Source organism: Mesocricetus auratus, unplaced genomic scaffold (assembly GCF_017639785.1).
Source record: "Mesocricetus auratus isolate SY011 unplaced genomic scaffold, BCM_Maur_2.0 Super-Scaffold_100013, whole genome shotgun sequence".
Lineage (NCBI taxonomy): Eukaryota > Metazoa > Chordata > Mammalia > Rodentia > Cricetidae > Mesocricetus > Mesocricetus auratus.
The window spans coordinates 19124600-19150784 of NW_024429196.1; the positions used below are offsets into that span (position 1 = coordinate 19124600).

At 38.5% G+C, this 26185-nt stretch overlaps 1 protein-coding gene across 1 annotated transcript in view; it reads right to left on the minus strand.

Annotated features, from left to right (window-relative positions):
* Mrc1 (mannose receptor C-type 1) overlaps window positions 1-26185 on the minus strand; it is an 85105-nt gene that overhangs the window by 33457 nt on the left and 25463 nt on the right. Inside the window, exons 5-11 of the mRNA XM_040755459.1 lie at window positions 22261-22374; window positions 18054-18200; window positions 12176-12361; window positions 8839-8996; window positions 7787-7897; window positions 3170-3285; window positions 1321-1469 (exon numbers count right to left, since the gene is read on the minus strand). Of these exons, the coding sequence (XP_040611393.1) occupies window positions 1321-1469; window positions 3170-3285; window positions 7787-7897; window positions 8839-8996; window positions 12176-12361; window positions 18054-18200; window positions 22261-22374 (981 nt within the window). The remainder of the gene's footprint in view (window positions 1-1320; window positions 1470-3169; window positions 3286-7786; window positions 7898-8838; window positions 8997-12175; window positions 12362-18053; window positions 18201-22260; window positions 22375-26185) is intronic.

Consider the following 26185-nt stretch of genomic DNA (forward strand, 5'->3'; position numbering starts at 1 on the left):
CCAGTCCATGAGAGACTGCAACCTCAACCAGCCATCAATGTCTTCCAATAGCGCTGTGATGCCAGCACATGGAAGGCTGGAGCTGGAGGATCCTGAGGTTAAGATCAGTCTGTACAGTGGGCTCCATAAGGAGTTCTACCAGCTACATTGTGAGTTCCAGTCTAACCCTGGAATATACAAAAGACTATATCCTCAAGAGTCTCAATGGTCACAGCCGAGTTATGGTTCTAGTTTAATGAATTGTTGTCCTTAAAAGCATTCCGGGGTTTATCACTCAGCATCCTCCTAGTAAATAAGTAACAGAAACAAAATAAAGCTACATAAGAAGAGTTGTGACTTTTACCAAGACTGAAACAAGCAAAAACAATGCATTTGTTTGCATGATCTGGGATCTCACAATTCCTATAATGTTTAATAATTTCATAATCAAATAGCAGTTGCACAAACAATAACAAGACTAGTGACAACTGTTTCTCACTGAGAATACAAATTTAAATAACTGCTAGAGATTATGACGTATTGGGATGTGTGATTTAGCTGTTAAGCCTGTTACCTTGTGATTCTGGCACAATGACTTGTTTTCTGTAAAGGGTGTTGAACTTTTTGAGTGAGGTCATATTCAGCAGTATCATTCACCAGTAATGCCAGTGTATAAAGATGATAAAGGAGCTTTCAGAGTCTGTCAGAGAGGCCACTTACGATCTCCAGTTAAAGAGAGCATGTCACAACGCAAGGGCAGCTGGTTGGTCCATGACCAAATAGCTCAGACTTGATGACTATCCAGATGAGTGAAAATCTAGGCTTGGGCACTCCCAGTCCTATAATTTCTGAGTTCCAATTTCTGCATCTTTCTAGTAAAGATACGAAATAGCCCTTGACATTCTTAGAAGGACAGAATAAAATCCAAGGCATGTAAATGGCTAAAGATGATGACACACAAAAGCAGCTAGAAAAATGATTCCCCATGGGTACTCCTCTTGGTCCCATCATTCAAGCACATTAATATTCATATTCAACCTCACTTAAAAGTTTTTACATCTACTTCCTATAGAGTCGTAAGTTTTCAGAAGCTAGGCAAACATTCAGAGCATCTGTGAGCCTTAGAATATACACATACACCAGTAAAAAATTCCTTAACAATTTTCTCTTCCTTTTTGCCCTAGAATGCTGCAAGCTGATGGGAGGGAAGGGCAAAAGAAATGTGAAGGTTACTGAAAACACAATTGACTTCCATACTTAATTTGGGAAGCTGTGTGGAGGAACAACAGTCTCTGGTGATGTAAGTGAGGGAACGCCCCACTGAGTGCAGCACTCACGTACCTGGCATGTCGGCATTCCAGTGTGTGAACAGCACTGGCTCCTCCACAGTCCATCGGAACGTCCCCTTGTTTTGGACATCTGAAAGTCCTGTCCAAAAATATTTTTCAGGCCTCAATCCAACCAAACTAGTCAGGAATGCTTGTTCATATCTTTAAAACAAAATTAAATTCAACTAAACTTTAGAAACATTTATACAAATTTCTTAAATTATCAACATAAAAGGTGTTTCAGTTGCATGTCTGAGCTATGATTTAGTTGATACTCAAAAATATCACATTACTATTCTGTAACTATTTCCTCTTTAAAGGTAGGTGTGAAGACCCACACTATCAAACCCAGGGCATCTATATGCCACACCCTGGAGGGAGGAAGGCTGCATGGAGACACAGAAGAATCTTAACAGCTACTGTGTTTCCCTGCTCAGTCTATAGGCAAGCATACTCAAGCAATGGTGTCTCTCTGACAGCTCACAAACACGGTGTTCAGAAAGCTTCCACACAGCTGAGCAGGTAGAGATTCCCCAAGGGTGTCAAGACAATGAAGGAGATGGAATCCCCATGCACCTCCTCCTCTTCCTCCTCCCTCTGTGTGTCCCAGAGACCAATGGTGGCTGTCTTCCTTAATCTCTCTCTATCTTGAACTGTGAGTCCTGGTCTCTCACTTAACCTGGAGCTCACCTAGGCTCATGCAGGCTGTCTTGCCAATGCCTTTAGGAGTCTTCTCTCTGTGTACACTACAATGCCCGGCTTTTTACCTGGGTGCTAGGGATCCAAACTCAGGTCCTCGTGCTTGTGTGTTTAACACTACATTCACTGAGCAGTCTCCCCTGATCCTCTCCTTACGATATCCTTTAATTGAATGGGGAAATTTAAGTGCTTCCCAGTTGCTCAAGCAAATGAATGGAACTCAGTGTGGGGGTGTAGGCCTGCCTGTCTATAGCTTGTCATTCGGAAATGCAGACAAAATAGCTTGTGGCTTGCAATCTGGACTTGACACGAGTAAAGTACAGCCTGGAGGACTGACCCTTGGTCTATGGTGTCAGTGAACATTGCCAAGCAGATAGTGTAGGAATTGAATTAGATTAGGGCACCCTGGGCTGGGGTCACTGAAGGAGTGCTTGCTGGCTGGTGGGGGAAGTCTTAACACCATTGAGATTACAGAATTGATAGAGCTGTGAGTGTGTATTAGGAAATCATGCATGTGAGCTGGGCTTCCCTCAGTCAGTCCTCTCTACTCCTCTCTTCCACAGAGCAAATGGTAAATGTACAAAATGGGGTGTTAAGTGTACAAATCTTATTTTTTGTTGTTTTAAATTTTTGAAACTAACAGATTAGAAAACACCTGATCTGTAATATACATCCAGTGGAGTAGGCATAAACTGATGGGGGCTCACTCTTTAATCCCAGATATCTGTGGGTTCAAAGCAGGTATCTCTGATCTATATAGCAAGTTCAGGCCAGCCAGGGCTACCTACATAGTAAGACCTTTCCTTCCTTAAAAATAATATTTTTGAGGCCTCTCTCTATCTCTCTATCTCTCTCTTTCCCTCTCCCTCCCTCCCTCTCTCCTCTCTCCCTTCTCTTCCCTTAGTCCCTTCCCTTTCCCAATAAAGCTTCCCAAGTTAAAAAAATAATGTTTTTAAAGAAATAGATGCATAAAGTAACAAAGTAGTTTTACAATGATTTCAATTAAGCCTCCAATAATACTTCAAACATCTCCTTTTTTATAAAGTATGACTCAAGATGATATATAATCTACTTCAAAATTTATGGCATGTTAATTCTTAGATCTTTTTGAACACTTTTCACTATTTGACGTATCTTAGAAAAAATTAAAAATGACTACATACCTGTCTTCAACCGTTGTTAAATACGCTTTCTCATTTATGCATGTTTGGTTTGCATCCGCAAATGTTGAAGGTGTGTGTCCAATCAAGTAGCAGTAAAAACCATGCCTTTTCCAGCCCTATGAATGTTATCAAACAACAAATGAGAGAACTGTCAGGGATACTTATTAGGAAATATTGTTAAACGATTGCTTCATGAGTTGATAAACAGGAATGTCTAAAAAACACAAATAATTCTGATACTAAATGAAATATTGTTTGTGCATGTGGATAAAGAGAACAGTACAACATTGTTCCTCACATGACAAACAATGACACTAAATGAAGGGAGGCTGTCCTCCTGCATTCTGATGCATCCTCCAAGGAACCCTATTTGTGAAATGCTCTCTGAAGAAACTGAACGATACAGTTCAGGGTTCATTTCACATGAGACAGTCCCAGAAAATAACCCGAAGAACTGTAACCTTAGACATCTCGGGATGTCAAAGGTAGACAATGAACATAAAACTGTTCTGCCGGCCATTGGAGAATGCCTCAGACAGCATAACTTCACGACATTACTTTCCCACATTTCAGATACACAGCATACTGCATAAAATCATGCAAATAAAATTCTAGAGTCCCAGAAAGAGTTTGAGAGGAAGAGAAGACAAACTCTCCAGTTTTTTTTAAAGTATAAAAAGCTAAGTTGATGTACAGCCACTTTGGAAATCAGTATGGAGATTCCACAGGAAAATGGGAATCAGTCTACCACAAGATCCAGCAATTCCACTCTTAGGCATATACCCAAAAGATGCACATTCATACAACAAGGACATCTTTTCAACTATGTTCATAGCAGGATTACTAGCAATAACCAGAACCTGGAATCAACCTACATTCCCCTCAACTGAAGAAAGGGTAGAGAAAATGTGGTACAGTTTACACAATGGAGCACTAATCAGCGGAAAAAAACAATGGAATCTTGAAATTTGCAGGCAAATGCATGGCACTAGAAGAAACCATCCTGAGTGAGATAACCCCTTCACAAAAAGACAAACTTGGTATGTACTCACTCATCTATGGATTTTAGACATAGAGCAATGGATTACCAGCCTACAATCCACACCACCAGAGAAGCTAGGAAACAAGGAGGATCCTAAGAGAGACATACATGGTACCCCGGAGAAGGCAAAAGGGACACGATCTCCTGGGCAAATTGGGAGCATGGGGAAGAGGAGAGGGAGCTAGGAGAAAAAGAAGGGGAAAAGAGGAGGGGAGAGGAGGTCATAAGGGAATAGGAAAGTTGAATCGGGGGGGGAGAATAGAGGAGGGCAAGATAAGAGATACCATAATAGAGGGAGCCATTATAGGTTTAAAGAGAAATCTGGCACTAAGGAAATTTCCAGAGATCTACAAGGATGGCATCAACTAACAATCTAAGCAATAGTGGAAAGGCTACCTTAAATTCCCTTCCCTGATAATGAGATTGATGACTACCTTATATGCCATCCTAGAGCCTTCATCCAGTAGCTGATGGAACCAAAAGCAGACACCCACAGCTAAACACTGAGCTGAACTCCCGGAACCCAGTTGCAGAGAGGGAAGATTGATGAGCAAAGACATCAAGACCAGACTGGTGAAACCCACAGAAACAACTGTCCTGAACAAAAGGGAGCTCATGAACCCCAGACTGATATCTGGGAAACCAGCATAGGACTGACTGATCCAGATCCCCTGAACATGGGTATCAGTGAGGAGGCCTCGGCAATCTATGGGTCCTCTGGTAGTAGATCAGTATTTATCCCTAGCACACAAATGAACTTTGGGAACCCATTCCACATAGAGGTATACTCTCTCAGCCTAGACACATGGGGGAGGGCCTAGGCTCTGCTCCAAATGATATGACAGACTTTGAAGATATCCCAAAGAAGGTCTCACCCTCCCTGGGGAGCAAAAAGGGAGGGGCAGGGGAGAAGGGGAGAGGGAACTGGGATTGACCTGTAAAACAAGCTTGTTTCTAATTTAAATTTTTAAAAAGCCAAGTTGAAAGTAAGGATTATGGGTGGTTAGGAGCGTACCAAATGCAGAATGAGGTCGGAGGACACGGTCCTCCTATCCACATAGAGCACAGAGTCTGTGGCAAGAGAAATAGAAAATCCTAGACACCCATCTCCAAGTTAATAGGCCTGTTATCTGCTTGGGGTGCTAGATACCAGAAAAAAGTCTTGAGTTTCAAAATAAATTCCATCCAGGTATGCCTGTAATACCAGCACTTGGGAGGTTTAGGGGTTAGATGCCAGCTTGGGCTAAATATAGCAGGACCTTGTCAAAAAACCAAAATTGGGGGAATGTTTCTCAGTGGCAAACATTCTCAGTTTCTTAGTGTTTTCAAGACTGTGGGTTTTAAGTTCAATACTGCAAAAGTCACAAATACGGTTTATTGTATCTCCCCCATCCATACTCTTCCCAGCCATTTGAGGAAGTCACTATTTATCGCTAGTGCTTCCTTTGTCCCTTTTTATCCCATGACATAAAAAATTATTTATTAACTTTTGTGTTACCTTCACAGTATTATCAATAATTCATGATATAGTGATGTTTCTAGCCCAGGCAGGTCAAAGTATATTAAGAAATTTTAAACTGAAGTAAGAAATACACTGTTTGTTCAGTAAGTCCGACTAGTATCAATATTTTGAGCATCTCTACAACTCTGATGAGCTTGGAGATCCCACGCTACGCATTCCTTTGTTATTTTTCCTGAGACAGAGTTTCTCTGCATACCTTCAGAGCCTGTTCTGGAACTCACTTTGTAGACCAGACTGGCCTGGAACTCACAGAGATTCCCACCTAGAATTCTTTTTTTATTGTTTTTTCTTTTTTTAATTAGAAACAAGCTTGTTTTATAAATCAATCCCAATTCCCTCCTCTCCTCCCCTGTCACCCACTAACCCCCTATCCTATGTCCTTTCTGCTCCTCAAGAAGGGTGAGGCCTTCCATGGGGAATCTTCAAAGTCTGTCACATCACTTGGGGCCAGGCCTAGGCCCTCCCCTGTGTGTCTAGGCAGAGAAAGTATCCCTCTATGTGGAATGGGCTTCCAAAGTCCATTTGTATACTAGGGATAAATACCTACCCACTACCAGAGGCCCCATAAACTGCCCAGGCCTCCTAACTGACACCCATGTTCAGGGGGTCTGAATTGGTCCTATGCTGGTTTCCCAGCTATCAGTCTGGGGTCCATGAACTCCCCCCTTGTTCAGCTGTTTCTGTGGGTTTCTCCAGCCTGGTCTTGACCCTTCTCCTCCCTCATGCTTTCCTAAAACTAATTTGTTTGGGACATTCATTCAAATATTCTATCTGAAGCTATGTCATATGTTTTGTACTTATTACATGCAATTTTAAAAGAATATTGCAAAGAATTGACTCAATACCATCAACTTTGAATCTGACCACATGGATTTCTCTGAGCACTGGGTTCCTGGTCTTTCTAAATAAGACTAATAGTTTTCCTCTATATTCATTAGAACCTAAGAATAACTGTACTTGATCTATTATTTCCTTACATTCTTATCACCATCTAATGATTAAATTGGATTATCAAATTGTACATACATGGCAACGATAGGCAACATGTATAAAATATGTCATACAGAAGTAGCATATTTATTATGTTAGAAAATGGCAATACCATATGATCTCTTACATGTGCACAATGATTACACAAAGACTATAAATGTGTGGCTACGGAACAAAGTGTATTTGCTTGGGGACAAGAGACTGGATGTTAGCCATGCCTCTGTTGATGCAAAATCTATATAGGGAGAGGGTGAGATAGGTCAGTCACTAAAGTGATTGCCTTGAAAACACAAATACCTGAATTCATCCTCCAAACACATGTAATTTCTAAGCTTGGGATATGGCTGTGACCCCAGCACTGGAGTGGTGGGGGAGACAGGTAGATCCCTAATGCTCACTGGCCAGTCAGCTAGTCCTACTACCTGACAAGCTCCAGGCCAATAAGAAATTCCATCTTAAAACACACACACACATACACCACACACACACACACACACACACACACACACACACACACACACAGAGGAAAGAGAGAGAGAGAGAGAGAGAGAGAGAGAGAGAGAGTTATGCATAGTACTTGAAGAATGACACCCAAAGTTGATCTCTGCCTTCATACACACATGAACACAAGACACAGCACAAACACCAGCACACACATGTATGACCCCATGAGCAGGCACACCAATCAAAAGAATAGAAATCTTTAAAACTCTGGCTAAAGTCTCCTGGATGCAAAATTAGGGGGAATCTTGACCACTGTTAAGACCCCATACACCTCTCCATGCTGTGATTTTTGTGCTAATTGCTTTCTTTTTCTGTGCAGCTTATTTGTCCTATACCAAGTTACACGTCATAGGTTCTCGTCCTGTGGTGTTTGCTATCAGGCAATGTGACCACAGCAGAGCACTCTTGAAAAGACTATTAGTTCCCACTTAGCCATTAGTTCAGGAGAAGTGAGAAAGGACAAAAGAGGAAGGTGAACCACTCATTGGACAGGAAAACAATAACCATGTCTGTACTTTCTTTATGCCTTCAGAAATCATTGTGCACGGTCTGTACTCACTTTCCGGCAGCCTTTGTCTGATTCCTCCGGTGCTGGGGCATGGGCTTGTGATGCCATCTTACAGATGTAACCAAGTGGCTGTTCACAGGCTCTGTCTGCCCAGTATCCATCCTACAGAGCAAAAGAAAAACAATGATTATCTGTTTTAGGATCCTGCTACATTTGATTCTTTCTGGTGCTGAATCTAGGGCCATATGCATGCTAACTAGGGGAAGCTAGCGTCTACAAACAAATGATAGATTCACATCTTACATGTAAGCAGCATATTTGGCTCTAACTACACAAAGGTAGAGAGAGTGTAGTTCTAATATGATTCTTCATCTTGAACATTCAAATCCACTGTATTAAATGGGATGAACCATTTAATACAAGGCCAGCATGTAATCTGAAAAATCAAATGTGGCTCCTCAGCTACAGACTTTAGGGTGAAACTCAAAATAGAATCAACTAGGTCTATATTTTCTACTCAGAGTAACCATTTGAAGGTGTAAACAAAGCTCTGAATTGTGGAATCAAATCATATACATATATATGGGTATATATGTATATATACATGTATATCATGTGCACACTTATGTATATGCTTCAGAATTTAGCAGAGAGACAGTATTGGTTATTAGTTGATACCTCTTTTAGCCCTATGGGTTTAGCTTCTCAACCTTCCTAATGCTAGGACATTTTAAGATAGTTATTCATGCTGTGGCAATACGTAACTATAAAATTATTTTCACTGTTATTTAATAGCTGTAATTTTGCTACTATTATGAATTGTAGTGTAAATATCTGTGTCTTCTGATGGTGTTAGGTGACCCCTGTGAAAAGGTCATTTGATACCCCTGCCCTCAAAGGAGTCGCAACCCAAAGTAGAGAACCACTGTTTTGTATCATTTATCTTATGGTCTTCTTGACTTTGCTAAACAATTGTAAGACACTCAAGAAACTGAATCTGAATTGTGCAATTTGAATCTACAACGGAAGCAATTTCAACAGATAACAAGGCAGAGAAAAGAGTCTCCCAACAGCATTGCCAGGCGTCAAGCACAGAACCTCACCTTGCCCTTCATCACCACGCAGTCCTCCTGCCTGTTGTTCTCATGGCTTGGCTCTCCACGAAGCCATTTTGTAAATGTCACTGGAGTCCCATCACTCCACTCAAAGTACATTTGGATCTTGATGTCATTTAAACCAATCCACAACTCATCCTGTGGTTCTATACAAGAAGAAAAACACCTAAGTAGTTTATCACTTGCCAAAGGGCAGCACTTTTATCAGCAAAGAAGGCACTAGGCTTGTCCAAACAGCTATGTTCTCTTGATCTTAGAGAACTATTATAATAGATAATCTTCTACATGCAACAAATATATATCAACTATATATTAGAATGTCAATTTTAGGTTTTTCAGTGTTTTCTTTCCATTGTAAATGTGACTGTATTTTTTGTTATAATAACATACTTTATGGGAGTTCTAAAAATGAAATAAGCAACCCCAACCTTGTAAAGTTATGTTCTTGTTACAAATAACTTACATTTCTGAAACTACAGTATCATATATTATGATGTATGTGATATATATACAGTATCATGTATGGATATATTTGATATATATCACTAAACTTGACTATCAATTACTTGACTATTAATATATTGTCAATACTTTAGGATAAAATTTTAAGTCACTCCTAATTTATTGGATATTACTATTAATAACATTATAAGTACCTCTGTTAAAGTTCAATCACTGGATTTCAAGTGAAAATTATCTAGACAATGATAGAAATTTAAACTAAGGAGACAGAAAAGGAGAGATGGCTCAGTGGTTAAGAGCACTGGTTGATCTTTTAGAGGACCCAGATTCAATTCCCACCATCCCTCTGGGGGACTGAAGAGATGCTCAGTGGCAAACAGCACTTGATGCTCTTGCAGAGGACCCTGGCTCAGTTCTGAGCACACACACAATGGCTCATAACCAGTTATCACCGCAGCCCCACATGATCTGACACCCCTTTCTGGCCTCTGTGGGTACAAGTGGTATACAGACATACATGCAAGAAACACACACACACACACACACACACACACACACACACACACACACACACAAAGTAAAATATTGAAGAAAAAGGCTGACAACTGACATTTGGTACCGATTTACATAAATAAAAAATATTTGTTAATTTTCATTATAAAATGCTATACAATACTAGCAAAACTAAAAAATTCAGACTAAAATCATAGCAAAACAAAGATCTAAAATATGAACACTTTATCTTGAAGTTCTCTGGAGGGGGCATTATATCTCTATAAGCAGTAGTATGCCTAAGATATGTCACAACAATAATGGAACAAATGATTGAAGATCTTAAGCTACAAAATAAGCATTTCCAAATTTAAATATTAGATGCTATACAATTCAGTATTTGTTCAATTTGCTTAACTGGGCTTGGCAGTATAGCCCCTGGCTCTAATCTTTGAATGGAAAAAGACAATGATTTCAAAGCTTGTAAGATGATGTTTGGTAGAACATGAGGACAACATCCTACAAGAATTTCCCTAAGTGGCTGATTTCTTCCTCCTGAAAGCTGTCAATCAGCTTTTGGAGAAGTCTTCATGTGGCCTTTTGCCAGCTCTAGCAGATGTTTCCAGCATCCTGAAACATGAGGGACAGTGCCAGGATGGGCCCCTCTTCCTTTCACTTGAGTTTGCAGATCAGGAGATTTGAGCAACAAACACAGGCTTCAAAAAGACTTCATGTACCCTCAAGAACTTTAGGATGAAGACCAATGTAAAATTACACAATTATAGGTAAGAGTGTTCTGTGTATGATTGTTTTACTTTGTTTTTATTAGTTTACAAAGAATTGAGCTTTATTATGGAACTCCCACATACATTTTTCATACTAAACTGTTTTCCTGTTAGACTGCTCACAATTCTACTAATATTCTACAAACACACACACACACACACACACACACACACACACATCTGTGTGTATGTTTTAACTTGCTAAATCAATTTTCATAAATCAGTTAAAGAAATAATATGAGCTGGTATTCATACCCTTCATGCTCAGACTCAAGATTATCTACTCATTTTAATTTCCATGACTAATATTTAATATGACTAATAAGAGCTTCTGCCTCAACTAACTAAAAAGAAGTTTTGAAAAGTTTTTATTTAGACTCAGTAATATTAGTTTTCTATAACCTAACTTTTATCAAGGCTATTTTATTCTGTTAAATAAGGAAATAACTGCCCTGAAATATTATAAATGATATAGTTTGAATATTAGTAACTTCTTTTTTTATGTATTATTTTGCTTTTATGTGAATGAGTGTTTTGTCTTTATGCATGTCTGTGTGCCAGGTGCATTTAAAGAAAACAAAAACAAACCAGAATAGGATAAAACAAACAAAAAACAGAAGAAAAAGAACCAAAGAGAAGCATAAGACACACTAGGTTTTATTCTCACTCTAGGAATCCTCATGCTAAGACCAATGGACCTCTCGCACTCCTGAGCCCAGGGACCCCACACCCGTCGGGTTTCAGAGGCAAGCGGTTTCTGCAATACCCTGATTCTAGGAACAACACTGTCTGCAAGCCTGTGACATCTTTTTATGTTCCTCTTCCTTTCTCCTCATGTATTGTTAAATGCCTTTTCTTCCCCTGCATCCTGGTAACTTTTCGGGCAATGAGACTCAGGAAGCAAGGCCCTCCATTACCATCATCCATTTCTTCTTGTTTTGCTGGGTGGAAGTTAGGACCAGCTACAGCCGCTCAGCAACCCCCATCAGTGAGACAAAAATGATCATCATATAATCAGCAGGTCCTCTGGAGGGCCTGTTTTTTCTCTCTTAGCCTGCTTTTCTTAAAAGATCTCCCAGATTATTTGTCTCCTCAAGTATCTTATTCCTGATTTTGTACATTCTCTGTATTAGTCTTAAAGGTATGTGCCGAAAATTTGAGATGTAAATTCTCTCAAAGGTTTAGGATTGTACCGTTCATAGTCACTCACTTCTTACTCTGTGTGACACCCCAGTAAAGAAGAGAAAATCCTGAGTATGAGATGGTTCATTTATGAACATTTCTTGTGAGCTACAATATTGGCCTTACAAAAATACACACACACACAGCCCCAAATTTTAGACTGTGGCCAAGTTAAACACAGACATCCCCAAATAAAGATATGTGGGGAAATGATACTAAAAACTGCCCATAAAGAGAAAATGTTAAATTTCTTAATGATGCACTTATTTAAACTACTATATAATCTTTGTTGGCAGAAGTATCACTTACTTAAATTTATATTGTCAATGAACTATCAAATTAAACTGAACATTTATGATTATATTTGCTAGAGATGGGCTTAGTGTCAGGGGGAATTTTCTCACCATATCCTAGCTGGGAGAAGATGAAGTCAAATTCCTCAATGCTGTGGATACTTGCCAGGTCACCACCTTCCTTCCTGCAGGCTTGCAAGGCATATCTCTGAATCTTCTTCTCTTCCCTGTAGATCTTGTAGCAGTGACCCGCATACGGCCACCATTGGCTAGGGCAGCCAGTAGGTATGTCACTTGCTAGAAAGGAAAAAGAAGTTTAGAAAGCATATGAAAGAGGCTTACTTAAATTTGCAACAATATTTTAACTACTTTATATGCAATTTTTATTATATGTCTACATAAAACTTCACAATTGTAAACATAAACATAACATTCTTCATTTTATGGCAGGCACATTCATAAAAGATATATGGGAAAGAGTATTCTACTTTGCTTGTTTTGTTTTTAAAAGGGTGATTTAGAAAAAAACATCTTTTACTTTAAAATGAAGTCTGGTACCCTAGACCACTTGGCTATCCTCAAAGTTATTGAAGAAAGTCCTTAAAAATTATAGTAAAGATGCGGAGACATAGCTCTTCACAGTTGATGGCTCCTGGTGGGGGGTGGGGATAGGGAAGGACCCAATTATCTTTAATGGGATGGACACTGGGATTTTGACCACATTCCAATGAGTATATGGTCAACACAAACTAGACTTGGTGTATTTTGGGGAGGGGTGGGAGGAGGACACAAGGATGGTAGGGTGGATCTGACAGGAATGGGAAGCAAGTGTAATTGGGGAACATTGTATGAAATTCTCAACTAATCAATAAAAAATATTAGTTGAAAATAAAAATAAATAAAATAAAATAAAGCCAAGGGCTGATGAAATAAGCACAATGTTACTGCATATGTGAAGCCCTAGGTTCAGATGCCAGGGCCTAAGTAAATAAATAAAATTAAGACATTTACAATAAGACTATGGAACAGATTGTCTAATTTTATCTGGCCTGATCAACATCAAACCTGAACTAAATATCTAAGATACCCTGTTAAACTGTGGGAAGCCTGAAGATTGATTGTGACCCTCTGAAAAGTTGCAATGTAACTTGTTTCCATGGACACTAAGGAGATTGTCATTCATTTGAGAAAGAGCAACACCCCCAAAGCAAGTAGGAGAAAGTAGTGAAGTAGGGAGTAGGAAGGGTGTGGACATGGGGGCCACCATGGAACCTATACAGTCATCTCACTCAGACCTGCACTTGTGCCTCTGAATGACCCTAACCATTTATTCACTCCCAAAAGATGCCACCTGTTACAGAGGCCATGAAAGCAATTTAGGTTCAGAAACTTTTGACACAAAACCTGAATTTTCCAGAAGTGGCTTCTAAGAAAGTCACAGAATATGAATCAAAGTAGCCACATAGGCTTCTTTGTTTTTTAAGCAGAAACCATATTAATACTAAATTAGCCATTCTCACTGTGTTCTAAACTAGGAAAGAACGAACAGAGACACTGAACTTGGAGAGGACAAGCCACACAAAATCATTTTTAATTAAGTAAATCAGTGTTAACCTCCTCATTGTTGCTAGGAGAAGCTGTAGTCAAATGGCATAACCTTGATTGCATGTTGCAAATCTTTAATAGCCACAAGCTATGGGGGAGCTGTAGTGAAGACGTCTGAAGGGAGAGACACCCTCCTCTTCAGAGAATGCCCTTGAACCTGGCATGGGTCCTGGCACACAGTAAGTGCAATAAGTGTTGGGTAGGAAAGAAAATGGTTTATATAGCAGCTTTCTTTTGCTGTTTTACAGATAGCATTTTACATAATTTTGGCATTGGGTCAGCTTATATATTTAAGCCAAATAGCAAACGTTCACAAATGTGCTGCTCACATAATGCCTAGTACTGGTCCCTATCTTTGTCATCCTCTCATTTGGGCGGGGGTGTGAAACAGGGTCTCATGCAGTAACCCAGGATGGCCTTGAACTCACTTTTCCCCTGCTTCAGCCTTTCATCTGCTGAGGTGACAAATGGGCACTCTCACTGCTAGCTCGTCTGTCATTCTTTGAATGAATGAGTCCCATGGGTGAAATGTGAGAAAGTTCTAACTTGCAATGTCCTAAACTGTACTGTTGTAAAACAAATATTCTTATTTAAAAACTGTCATCCCTTAGTACAATTTCAATGCTGGATAGTTTTAGGGGTTGCCAAAAAGTTAAAAAAAAAAATAAGAAGGTTCATGTAGCTTTGGAGCCCTCTGGTGGGATGTCTTAATTTTTCTGTCTGGAAAACTGGAAATAATGGCAGTCAATGCTGAAAGATTCAAAAACTGAATAGATGAGCTGGAAAAACATTTTAAAATGCATTTACTGTGGCTCTAGCTCAGTGGTAGAATGCTTATCTATCATACATGAGGTTCTGTGTTCAACACCCAGCAGAGAAAAGAACACTAAAAGCATAAAAAGAGGAAATAAAACCAACCCAAGTAAAATTAACGGGAGTCCCTTGGAACCACCACTACACAACCTAGCTACCAAGGTAAGCCACATGCATTGTTTTAGAGTTGCTACTAGTCTCAGTCATTAAAAGAAAAATGAAGTGTTAGTGTCAATAATATAATCTCACCTGGTATATCCAAGATAATATCATTTTGATATATGACCCAATAAAATGAGAATGTTCATTTATTCCATTCTAAGTTCTTGAATTTCAATGTGTATTTTATACCTGCAGCATATTGCAGTCCACACTAAACACATTTCACTTGAACAAAGACCCAATGGTTAGTAGCTACAAAGCTGCATGGTATGGCTCTGAAGACAAGGGAACTGTGGACACAGAGGAAGTATGTAAAGGATTAAAGAGTGCAAGGCTGGATTCTTGTCAAGAGGGGCCACCAATCAGGAATGCTACCATTTATTCAGGTGCAGAGTGGTGGGTGTTGGTTTTTCCTCCGTGTAGTCCTGGTTGACCTGAAACTCACTCTGTAAACCAGGCCGCCTTTGAACTCAGAAGGCCACCTGTCTCTGCCTCCTGAGTGCTGGGATTAAAGGTGTGTGCTATCACACCTAGAAAATGCTACAAACTTAGATCTCTGCTTATAGGGGGTATGTAAGCAGTAGATTACTCTGAACACCATGAATATGTAAAGGCGAGTGTTGAGTGTGGCTGAGCAAGTGAAGAAGGGGCAACTGTGGATTCAGTAATGCACACTTGGTGATATGACTGGGACTTTGTAGGAACAAGAGTTACCACCATTTATATTTTACAAAGGAGGAACTTAAAACTGGTGGATTAAGCAAGAAGGCCAAATTATAGAATTCTGCTTCCCATTGCAGAGAAACTTAAATATAACTTTTCTCTACTTCCCCAAAGTAGCAATTGCAAGTGTCTGAAGTAAAACCATATGAACTCTTCTAAGAAAGATTGAGCCATCCCTTCTGCAACAGCAAGATTGAGGTATCCACAGGTTTGTTTACAGTCACTATGAAAAGTCTATAAAGCAGAACTAAGACCATGAACCAGGAGATGCCACCCATATCCATCAGAGATTGTAAACCAGAGTCCACCACTGTATACATCAGAGATTACGAAGCAAGGACCCAGTCTATATCCTTGAATGATCATGAACCAGGACCCTCCTCCATATCAGTGAGCTTGTCTGTATCTCTACCTGCTAAAACTGTAAACACACCTACATTTGGATGTACAAGTTCTACTTCTAGGAATACTGTGTCTACAATATAACATGTGTATGAGGTTATTCAACTTTACAAAAGATTAGAAGCAAACTTCCAATCAAAGCTGGGGAGTATCTCAGTTGGGAAATGCTGTCTTTTGCAGCACAAGTACTTGAGTTTGAGCTTCAAAATTCTAGCTGAAATAAAATGTATGTGCTTGTAATCCAAGCCCTGGGGAGGTGAAAATGGGAAGGTCCCTGGGGCTTATTAGCCAGCCAGTCTAATCCACTTGGTGAGTTCTGGGCCAATTAGAGACCCTCTTTTTTTGAAATAGGGGGTGGACAGGGTGATTTGGAGCTATACTCTGACCTCAAAACACACACACACACACACACACACACACACAAAGTAAATAAACAAAATTATTAGCATAGGACTTATCTTTCCATGAAGTGCCCATTATTCAGCAACCTCCAAATGTATGAAAAATCAATTTACATACAAAAGTGATGAACAAAACTGTTGATTAACAAAACCTTAAGATGAGGACTACATTTAAAAAATTACGCTGCTGCAGTATGGGGAGGGTGGGAGAGAGGAGGAGGGAATAGGAGTGGGGAAAATGTATAGCTTAATAATAAAAAGTATTCTTCAATTTGTACAAAACAGATAAAAATCACTGTGAATGCCTTTGCCTATACAACACAGAAGAACCAACTAGGGATACACACACTCAGAAATTATGATCTTCCAGAAAATAGCTCTGGGTGACAGAAATAAAAAGGTAGCAGGGATATATCATTGTTGATCACTCTGTGCTTTGGATTTTCTAAGCATGTCAATCATATTTACAAATATGTCAAAAAGTTAAAAATTAGCTATCTTTGCTATTTTGCTGTCATAAGATACCATGACCAAGGCAACTTATTTTTTAAAAGCATTTATTTGGAGCTTATGATTTCAGAAAATTAGAGTCCGTGGCATATGTAGTGATCATGGCAGCAGGAAGGCAGGCATGAGGCTGGGGCAGGAGCTGAGAGTTCACATTTGAGATACAACCATTAGGCAAAGATAGAGAGATAGAACGATTCAGCCAGGCAGAGGCAAATGAATCTCTGTGAGATTAGGGCTAGCCTGGTCTACAGAGTTAATTCCATGACAACCAGAGCTGTTATACTGAGAAACCCTGTCTTAAAATTTAAAAAAAGGTAGTAAGACCCTAGGAATGGCACCAGTCTATTGAAATTTCAAAGCCTACCCTCAGTGACACCTCCTCCAAAAAAGTCACATCTCCTAATCCTTTCCAAATAGTTCTACTCTGGGTACTAAGTATTGCAAAATTTGAGCTGATAGAGGCCATTCTCGTTCAAACTACTACATGGGCCATCAAGTTTCCCAAGCAGCAAATAAATAAATAAATAAATAAATAAATAAATAAATAAATAAATGAGTAAAGCATAAGCCATCCTCCCAAGTAGCTGTAGTGATGAAATAAAGGTTGTCTTTCAATACGTTGAAAGGAGAATTCATTACTGCCTTAGCAGATGAATTCTTCTATAGAATTATAAAATGACTCATTATTTACTGCTCTACTGGAGCCTAGCCTGTTTACAATGCTTAGTGACTATGTTTGTTTTTGGAATATTTATTCCATTGTGTAAAGACTTCAGTGTAAATGCTACATTTAGCCCAACTTTATCAGTGTGGACATAATAAAGTAATCCCCTCCAAATATTTATTTCCTAGTTTTAGTTCCAATTTTGTCTGCAAAACGCCATGCGTATAAGGTTATTTATTCAGCTTCACAAAAGATTAGAAGCAAACAAACAATCAAGGCTAGGGAGTAACTCAGTTGGGAAGTGCTGTCTTTTGAAGCACAAGTACTTGAGTTTGAGCTTCAAAATGCATGCTGAAATACAAAGTATGTGCTTGTAATCCCTGGTGTATAGGAAGTATACAGGCTATGAATTTCTCTTTCCTCTTCTATAACATGTGAAAACAATACCTACATTATAGGGCTGGAGAAACAAAAATTCTTATTTATATAAAAAGTTTTCACCATGTTTAAACACTTCTTTATGTCTAGGAAACGTTAACAGATGGTAGCACCAACCAAAGAAAAGGACTTTTAAAGACAAGTCATTATATTTACCTATAAACACCAACAAATTGTCTAGAATCATTTCATGCCATTTTAATTGAGTCACACTTTCATTTATCTTTACATTCTAATATTTTATACATTCTGATCAAAGATATCCACTTACCTGAGGGAATAATAAATGGGTTCAAAGTATTGTTGCCCTTTTTACAAATGTAGCCCAGCTTCTGAACACATTCCAGATTCTCCCACTTAGCATTTTTTCCAGGGTTTAGTGACACGCAGCTCTTTCCAGGCTCTGATGATGGACTTCCTTCAAGCAAATGACAAAGTTAAAGTGGGACTACTGAAGTTCTCCTAAGTGGATGGCTCCACTTTCCCAACCACCATACCCTTATGTCGTCATCCTTGGGATTTAATGGATCCCCATCCTGTCTTTTGCTACACATTCACAAATGAATATTTACTGAGTGCAGAGCAAAAGGCATGGTGGGTATCTATTTGGTTTCTTGTTGCTGGTTTATTCCAAGGCTTAAAATGTTGATTGCACAGTAGAGCGCTTTGAAATAATCAACCCAACAAAGGATAGCATTAGACATTAAACTTTAAACAGCTGTGATAATGAATGACAGCATGTGTCACATAGAAGGACTGAATAAGAAGAACATAAGCTGCTCCAAGTTGGTCATATTAATTGAAGAAATAGGCCAAATGACCTCCGTTAGCCTTCCGCAGTCAGAGAGTCACCAAAGTGAAAGATAACAATGGGAAGGACAAACACAATGGAAGAGAGATCTGGAAGCAAATGAGCCACATTCCCAGAGCTAAGATCCTTCGGGCATTTAGTTGATCTCCTCATCTATTTCATACAGGAAGCCAGTTAAAGAGACAGACTGGGGTCAACATCTGCTGCAAGCCACACATCCACCTCTACACCCTGTGATGAATAATTTACCTACTGCAGTAGATACGTGTGTCCATCCCTACATCCCCTGACAGAACATTCATTCACTGCAGTGGATGTGTGCATCCCCTCCTACAGCCTCTTTAATGGATACAAGTATCCACTTCTACACCCTGTGATGAACAATTTATCTACTGCAGTGGATACATATCTGCAACCCTATATCCTCTGGTGTATAATTTATCTATTGCATGTATATGTGTGCCCATTCCTACATCCTCTGATAGAACATTTATCTGCTGCAATTGATAAGTTCATCCATCCCTACATCCTCTTGCATCAGTTTAGCCCCAGTGTTCTAGAAGTAACTTCAAGTCATTCCTGAAGTCTTACAAATGAGCTACACACATTCTGTCAATACCTTTATTTTGTGACCTTTGACAAATGTTTATCATGTACCTGATTTTCACTCTCACAAGAAGAAAATAATGTCACCTTCCCTTGGAAGTCTTTAACAGAAACAATTTAAAGGTTGTATAAATACTACATAAAGGAAAATATCATTAGTAATAAGTACAAAGGATTTTTTAAAAATCTGTTGATAACATGGCCAACATAACAGGATAGTGAAGCTCATAATGTTGGTGTTAGTACTAGAAAAACAACTTCTAAGAGTCAATAGCACTTTTAATAGATACTAGTCTTAACTAAAGTGTTCATTAGTAAATCACATTATGTATTCATTTATTAGTGTAATACCATTGCCAACCTTGAGATAAGAGTTAGTGGTCTTTGCAGATCTTATGGCTGATAATTGAATTTAGATTTCTTCATCATTCACATAAAATACTCATAATTGAAAGGCAAATGTAGCTTAGCAGATGCATTACTTAGAAAGACTTCAATTAAAACAGTTGACTGGGTAATTTATACATAGATAATTTAAATTATTCTACAATGTTTCTAATTTTAATTTCAAGAAACTCTCATATTATTTAAGAAGGCGATTTAGTGTTGCATTTGTTTACCAGGAATAAGAAAGCACTTTTCCTTTTCTACTATGCCTTCACCTAAGTTAACCCTCAAATTCTCTCAGTGTGATATAAGATTTCAAGGTGTTGGATATTAAACTCTTTGTACACAATTGAATAACAGAGAAAATGGCCTGCCTTATGTTGTATAATACTTTAACCACTAAAGAGAGAATAAACCATAGCCCCTAACAAACAATTGGCATTGTCTAAAGCTTCTGGAACCAGATGTGGTTCTCCAACTTTACTTGAGCACAAGTGCTGGAGACAAATCATATGCTCACTTATGAAAAAAAGACATCCATATTCACATGCAGTGACATTTATGTCCCATACTTCAGAAGAAAATAAAGCAGATTTTTTATTTCAATACTTAAGTCATGGGGCTAGGGATTAATCATTCATGATTTCTAATATTTAAAAAACCCTCAAAATAGCAATGAAAGAATATATTAAGAGTAGAATTTGATAGTAAAATATAACCAATCAATCAATCAATGCATGCATATTATGTTTATTGCAGCATTAATAATTGGAACAGGGTCCTTGTGCATGCCAAGTGAGTGTTCTGCCACCGAGATTTTGTCACAGTCCCTGAAGCCTATTCAATTTAAATCAGCATGTAGCCATACAGTGTCTAAAATTCTCCCTCATGTTTAAGCACTTTTAAAAATACTACTTTTTCAAAGGTTTTTTTCCTTTGGTTTTTAAAAAGTAAGTCAAGATATGGAACACAAAGTTTAACATTTTTAAGCCTAATGCTTTAAAAAGGCATGTAGTGGCTCAAAAAAAGGAATTGTGAAGCTAGGCATGGTGGTGCACACTTGTGGTCAGTCCTAACACTCAGGAGGCAGAAACACAAGGATCAGTTGTTTGATGCAAGGATCAGTTATTTGAGACAACCTGGACTACAAAGAAGAAAAACCATGTTGAGATTATGGTTGTGAGGAGAAGAGGAAAGGAAAAGAGAGGAGGAAAGGGGAAACCTCAGCTTTTCAAACACCTTCTCAATGGTGTCTGCAGCAAAGCTGATAAACACGTGGCTAATACATTCCTCCTCTTCTTTCCTGCTCCAGGGCAGACATCACTAATCACTAACTGCACTCTTCTACCTGAGACAGGCTTGGTAATGGGCTGGAGCTAGAGAGGCTGGATTCACACTTAACACTCCTCCAGTAGCTTCAAACAACATATGCTACCACCTAACAGACGAAAGCAATTCAGAACCATTATTTATGTTTCCCTGAAGAACTGCTTCACATGTACAAGTTATACTCAATAATCAGTCACCTTTTGTGTTTTGTCAGCTTGTATGCTGTGACAACATGGAAGTGACCCATCCTCTCTGTTTTCTAACTTCCAGACAATCAGAAAGCTGCTTGAGTATCTACTGACATCAAACTGTATTGCTACAAAAAGTGCTAGTAAATGTTCATGCTGGTGTAGAATTTTATAATCTGTTGCTGAAACAGTATTTTTAATTCAAGGCTATTCTATTATAAGCAATACAAAATAGTATCAGTATAGACTATGCATAAAAATATCTTATGACCCAAGACAATGAGAAATTCACCAACACCAAATATTCAGTTCTCTTAAATTCATAATGGGTATTTGTAGACATTAGTTAAATACAAACATATGTGTGTAGCAGGCCTCCTGTCACAGAACTGAAAGCCCAGATAATCAGGAGGCTGAGGAACAAGGATCCCAAGTTCAAGGTCTTTCTGGGGTAGAGTAAATTTGACACCAATCTGTGTAATGCAATGAGACTATCTCAAAATTAAAAGCATGTAGAGGACTGAAGACACATCTCGGTGCTTATTTAATGTGCACAAGGCCCTAGGTCATGTCCTTTGTGTTCACCAAAGTGTGTAAGATCATCAATGTCTACATAGCACTGCATTTATTAGAAATATGTATGTATTTTATACATAGGCACTTCTTTACTGATTTTTTAAGAATTCAGGTTGGACAAGAGAGTCACAAAACTCAGAGAGGACAATGGTCATACAAAAAAGTTGAAAGCACTTAGACTTAATAGTAATCATGTAATTTTTTAAGGACAAAGACAAAGTTAATATAACACAAAATATATATTAATGGTAATAATTATATTATCCTTAACCATACTTAAGAATAGCTACAAAACATGCATGTTTGAATGTAAAAACTTAACAAACCAAAGCTTCTTGGAGAGTGTAGACACAAACAGAAATACACATTGATTGCTGTGATTATCCTGGGAAGCAAGTCCTTACCTCAGGTAGCTTGCCCCTTTAGAATATTCAAATCCAGGTTGCAAATTTCAAAGCTGAAATATCTACTGGCTATGTTCCATTAATCTCTTTGAAACATATATGTAAGGTAAGGAAGGTCTTTAAGATATCCCTGTGAATTACATTCAACTAGTAGCAATCAGGCAGGTTGAACCTTACCTGGTAGCCAGTTCAGATATCGGAATGGGCTGCCTCCACTCCACTGCCAACCACTGCTGAAACTCAGGCTGTTGAGTCCAATCCAGAGTCCTGAGCTCAAAGAACTAGTCAATCCTACATGCAAAAAGCAAACACAAACACAAAACAGGTATTCAGAAATGACAATGAAATTAAACCCAGAATTAAATATGTTAATCCTAAATGTGAGAGAAGGTGCTGGAGAAATGGCTCAGTGGTTAAGAGCACATACAGTTCTTTCAGAGGACCCAGGTTAGGTTCCCAGCACTCCTATTGAGTGGTTCACAACCATCTGTAACTCCAGTTCCAGAGGACTCAATATCCAGTGTCTCTGGCCTCCAAGTGCACTTATGGGTGTGTGCCTGTGTACACACACACATAAACACACAATAATAATAATAATAATCTCTTTTTAAGTGTGAAGAAAGTAGTGATTAGCATAGCTAAAAATTTTTCTAATAACCTAAAACAAGTAGAACCATGACCTTCATTGGTAGCTAAAGAACCAGGCAGAGAGTATTATGAGAAGCTAGTAGGACTCTGGCTAAGGTTTCCACACTAACGTAATCATCTTAACCATTGTCTACTCTTTTGGGAATAAGACAAGCACTTTTTCTGTGGACATGATTATTTAACTTATGAAATAATGTCTTTCTTACTTCCTTCAAGAGTAAAGATAAGATTTATTTTTATAAAAAAGCAAATCTCTATGACAGAATTTTTACTAAGTATGACCTACATTGTCATAATTTATTACCTCAACTTTATATTTTAGAACTTATTTTGAGAATTTTATGATATTTAAAATCAATTTTTCTTTACAACTTTATAAATGGTTAGTAAACTGAAAAACAATGTTTATGTCAAGATGAACAATGTTTTATTTAGGCAGATAATAAATAATAATTACAGTGGTTTAGTGTACTGAAGCCTAATATGGAAATAAAATAGAAATGCCACATGGTGGATCTCTGTGAGTTCGAGACCAAGCCTGGTCTACCAAGCAAGTTCCAGAACAGACTCCAAAACAATACAGAGAAACCCTGTCTCGAAAAAAAAAGAAAAAAAAGAAATGCTACATGGACGAGCTAACACAAATATTTCAACCTCTTACTGTTTGTGTCTTTAAAACAAATCAAAGGTTGGAATTTTCTAATCTCTCCAATTTGTTTTAGTTAATGGTAAATAAATTTTAAATCTATGCTTCAACTTATTTTTTAAAACACTCAAGTCTGTATACATGTTATAAAACAAACTTAACAGTTTATACTCACTGGCATCTATGGAATATTTTCCTCAGTAACACCTTTTAGTGGCAAGAGTTAGTAATTAATCACTTATAATATCTAGAGCCTCATACTTGTCCATTTGTTTCCAAGGCTGAAACAACACAGAAGATGTGGTGACATGTTGTTTATAATTCATAAAGCCACTGGAGATCAAAATGCAAAGCTAGTTACAGCCATAGAGCCAGGCAGTGGTGATACACACATTTAATGCCATGGCTTGAGAGAGAGAAACAGACGGGTATCTGTTAGTTCAAGGCTACACTGAGCTACATGAAATTTATCCAGTCATACAAAGGTGCTCTCAGTACTTGGGATCACAAGGCCTTTAAGCCCAGCATTTGGGAGGCAGATGGATCTCTGTGACTCCAAGACCATCCTGAGCAATTCAAAAGTGAATCAGAGCTCACACCTTTAATCCCAGGACTTGAGAGGTATAAAAAGAAGAAGCAAAGGTTATCATGTGAGATTTAGTTTCCAGACTGGGAAGGCATAGGGCAGCAGTCTGAGGCTTGGTGGAGAGCAGTGCAGTCTGCATTGCACTCTGAGGATTCCTGAGGACAGGACAGCCCTTTCACCCTGAGATAGATGTTAAGAACTAGTGATTCATACTACAAGAAGAAGAGGCAGAATGAATATGAGAACTAGAGGATGGGAAGGCAGGAAGGCGACTTCAGGGCACAGCACAGCCATTGCACTTAGGAGCTCTAGGAAGACCAGACAGATCTCAAAAGTCATGGAGGTCTGCCTGGCTCTATTTGCCAAGCACTGGGATGAAAGATGTGTGCCGCCATGCCCAGCTCTTACTAGCACTTTTTAATATGAAATAATATGAGAAAAATGGAAAGAAATTAAATACTGATAAGTAAATTTCAATGACAACTAATTCAAATTCACTTATTTTTTAATGTGTACAAATTTTCAGCCCACACGATATCTGTACACACATGTATGTCTGGTGTCTAGGGAGGCCAGAGGAAGGTCATTGGCTGCCCTGGGACTGGAGATGTGATTGTGAACCACTATGTGGTTTCTGGAAATTGAACCTACACCCTATCCTCTGGAAATGCAGCCAGAGACCTGAGTCATCATTCCAGCCCTCATTTGTTCTTTATCAGGCATTCCAGAGGAAAAAGTTTGAAGAGCTAGCTCAGTTTTCTCAGGTACATTATATTTTGGGAAGGATCTAGTCCTGTTCCTTCATAGACAGCCAAGACAATCAAAGATGGACAGGCTAAACACCTTGCTGAAAGTTACATAGCATGGGTCAGATACAGAACCCAAGGTTCAATTGAGTATTTCCAATGAATTTAATCCCTCTAAACTTAAATTTCAGGGGCTAGAGAGGCAGAATAGTGATTAATAGCACTTATTGCTCTTTCAGAGAACCAAGGTTCAATTCTCAGCACCCATATGACAGCTTTAACTCCAGTTCCAGGGAATCTGATGCCCTCTTCTGACTTCCATAGGAATTAGACACAGGTGGTACCCATACACACAGGCAAAATACTCATACACTTTAAGTAAAATTAATAAATCTAGAATCAAAAGTGTTCAATTAAATTTCTCTGTAAATATTTTCAAGTACTAACAAGGTACCTTTACATGGAGAACAACGAGCTAGGTAGGTATTTCTGATCAGTGACCCTGTTCCTGGTGTTTTGCGCATACTGCAACTTGACATCTACCAAAGACTCGGTGCTAGGTTTTCAAGGTTAGAATTTTAGTCTAAATTATAAAATTATTTATTATAAAGACTTGCTAAGAAAACAATGTCAACAAGATGGGAGGGTGTCACTTAGTTGTAAATCTGTGTCATAAATACCAAACACTCTTCATTTAAAAGATGGCGAATTTGTGTTATGTCAGTTTTATAGTTACCCTGCCACCATTAACTCCTTTTACTTTATTGTTTTTATGTATTATTGAAATTATTTTGAACAATATATCACCCCTGTAGGATTAAGAAATAAGAAACAGTTGTTGTCTCACCCTTCATGCAAGAGAAAACATGTCTCTACACTGTCTTATGAAACATTCAGGGATCAATATCATATTGATATTATCCTTTATATTAAGACAATTACTGCTGAACATTATATTTTTCACAAATTCTAACATAAATAAGGTTATACTAACTTGAATAGTAATCATCCCTATATTTCCAGAGGGATTTAGGGAAATGCTCTATGAAAGTGCCATTTCAAGTTGAACATGGTGGTGAATGTTTATAACCCCAGCACTCAGGATGCTGATCCAAGAAGTATCAAGAGAGGGTTAAGGTGAAATCCAACTAGCAGCATTTTGAAATGTTAAACATAGCTTACAAAACGTATGTACTCCAGCAGTTTAAAAATATTATCAACTAAGGAGTTAAGAGCTAAGCATGTTAGTACATCCTGTAACTCCAGCACTCTAGAGCACACACAGAACTGAAGCAAGAGAATTGCTGTGTGTTTGGACTAGCTTGAGCTATAGACTAAGTGCCAGGCCAGCCAGCACTATATAACAGACTTTTGTCTCAAAAAATAAAAGCAGTTTTCAAAACTATGAGAAACTCACTGATTGGTGAAGCATTAAAGTGTGCTTTGAATCAGGTTTGAGTTCAATTACCAGGTCTG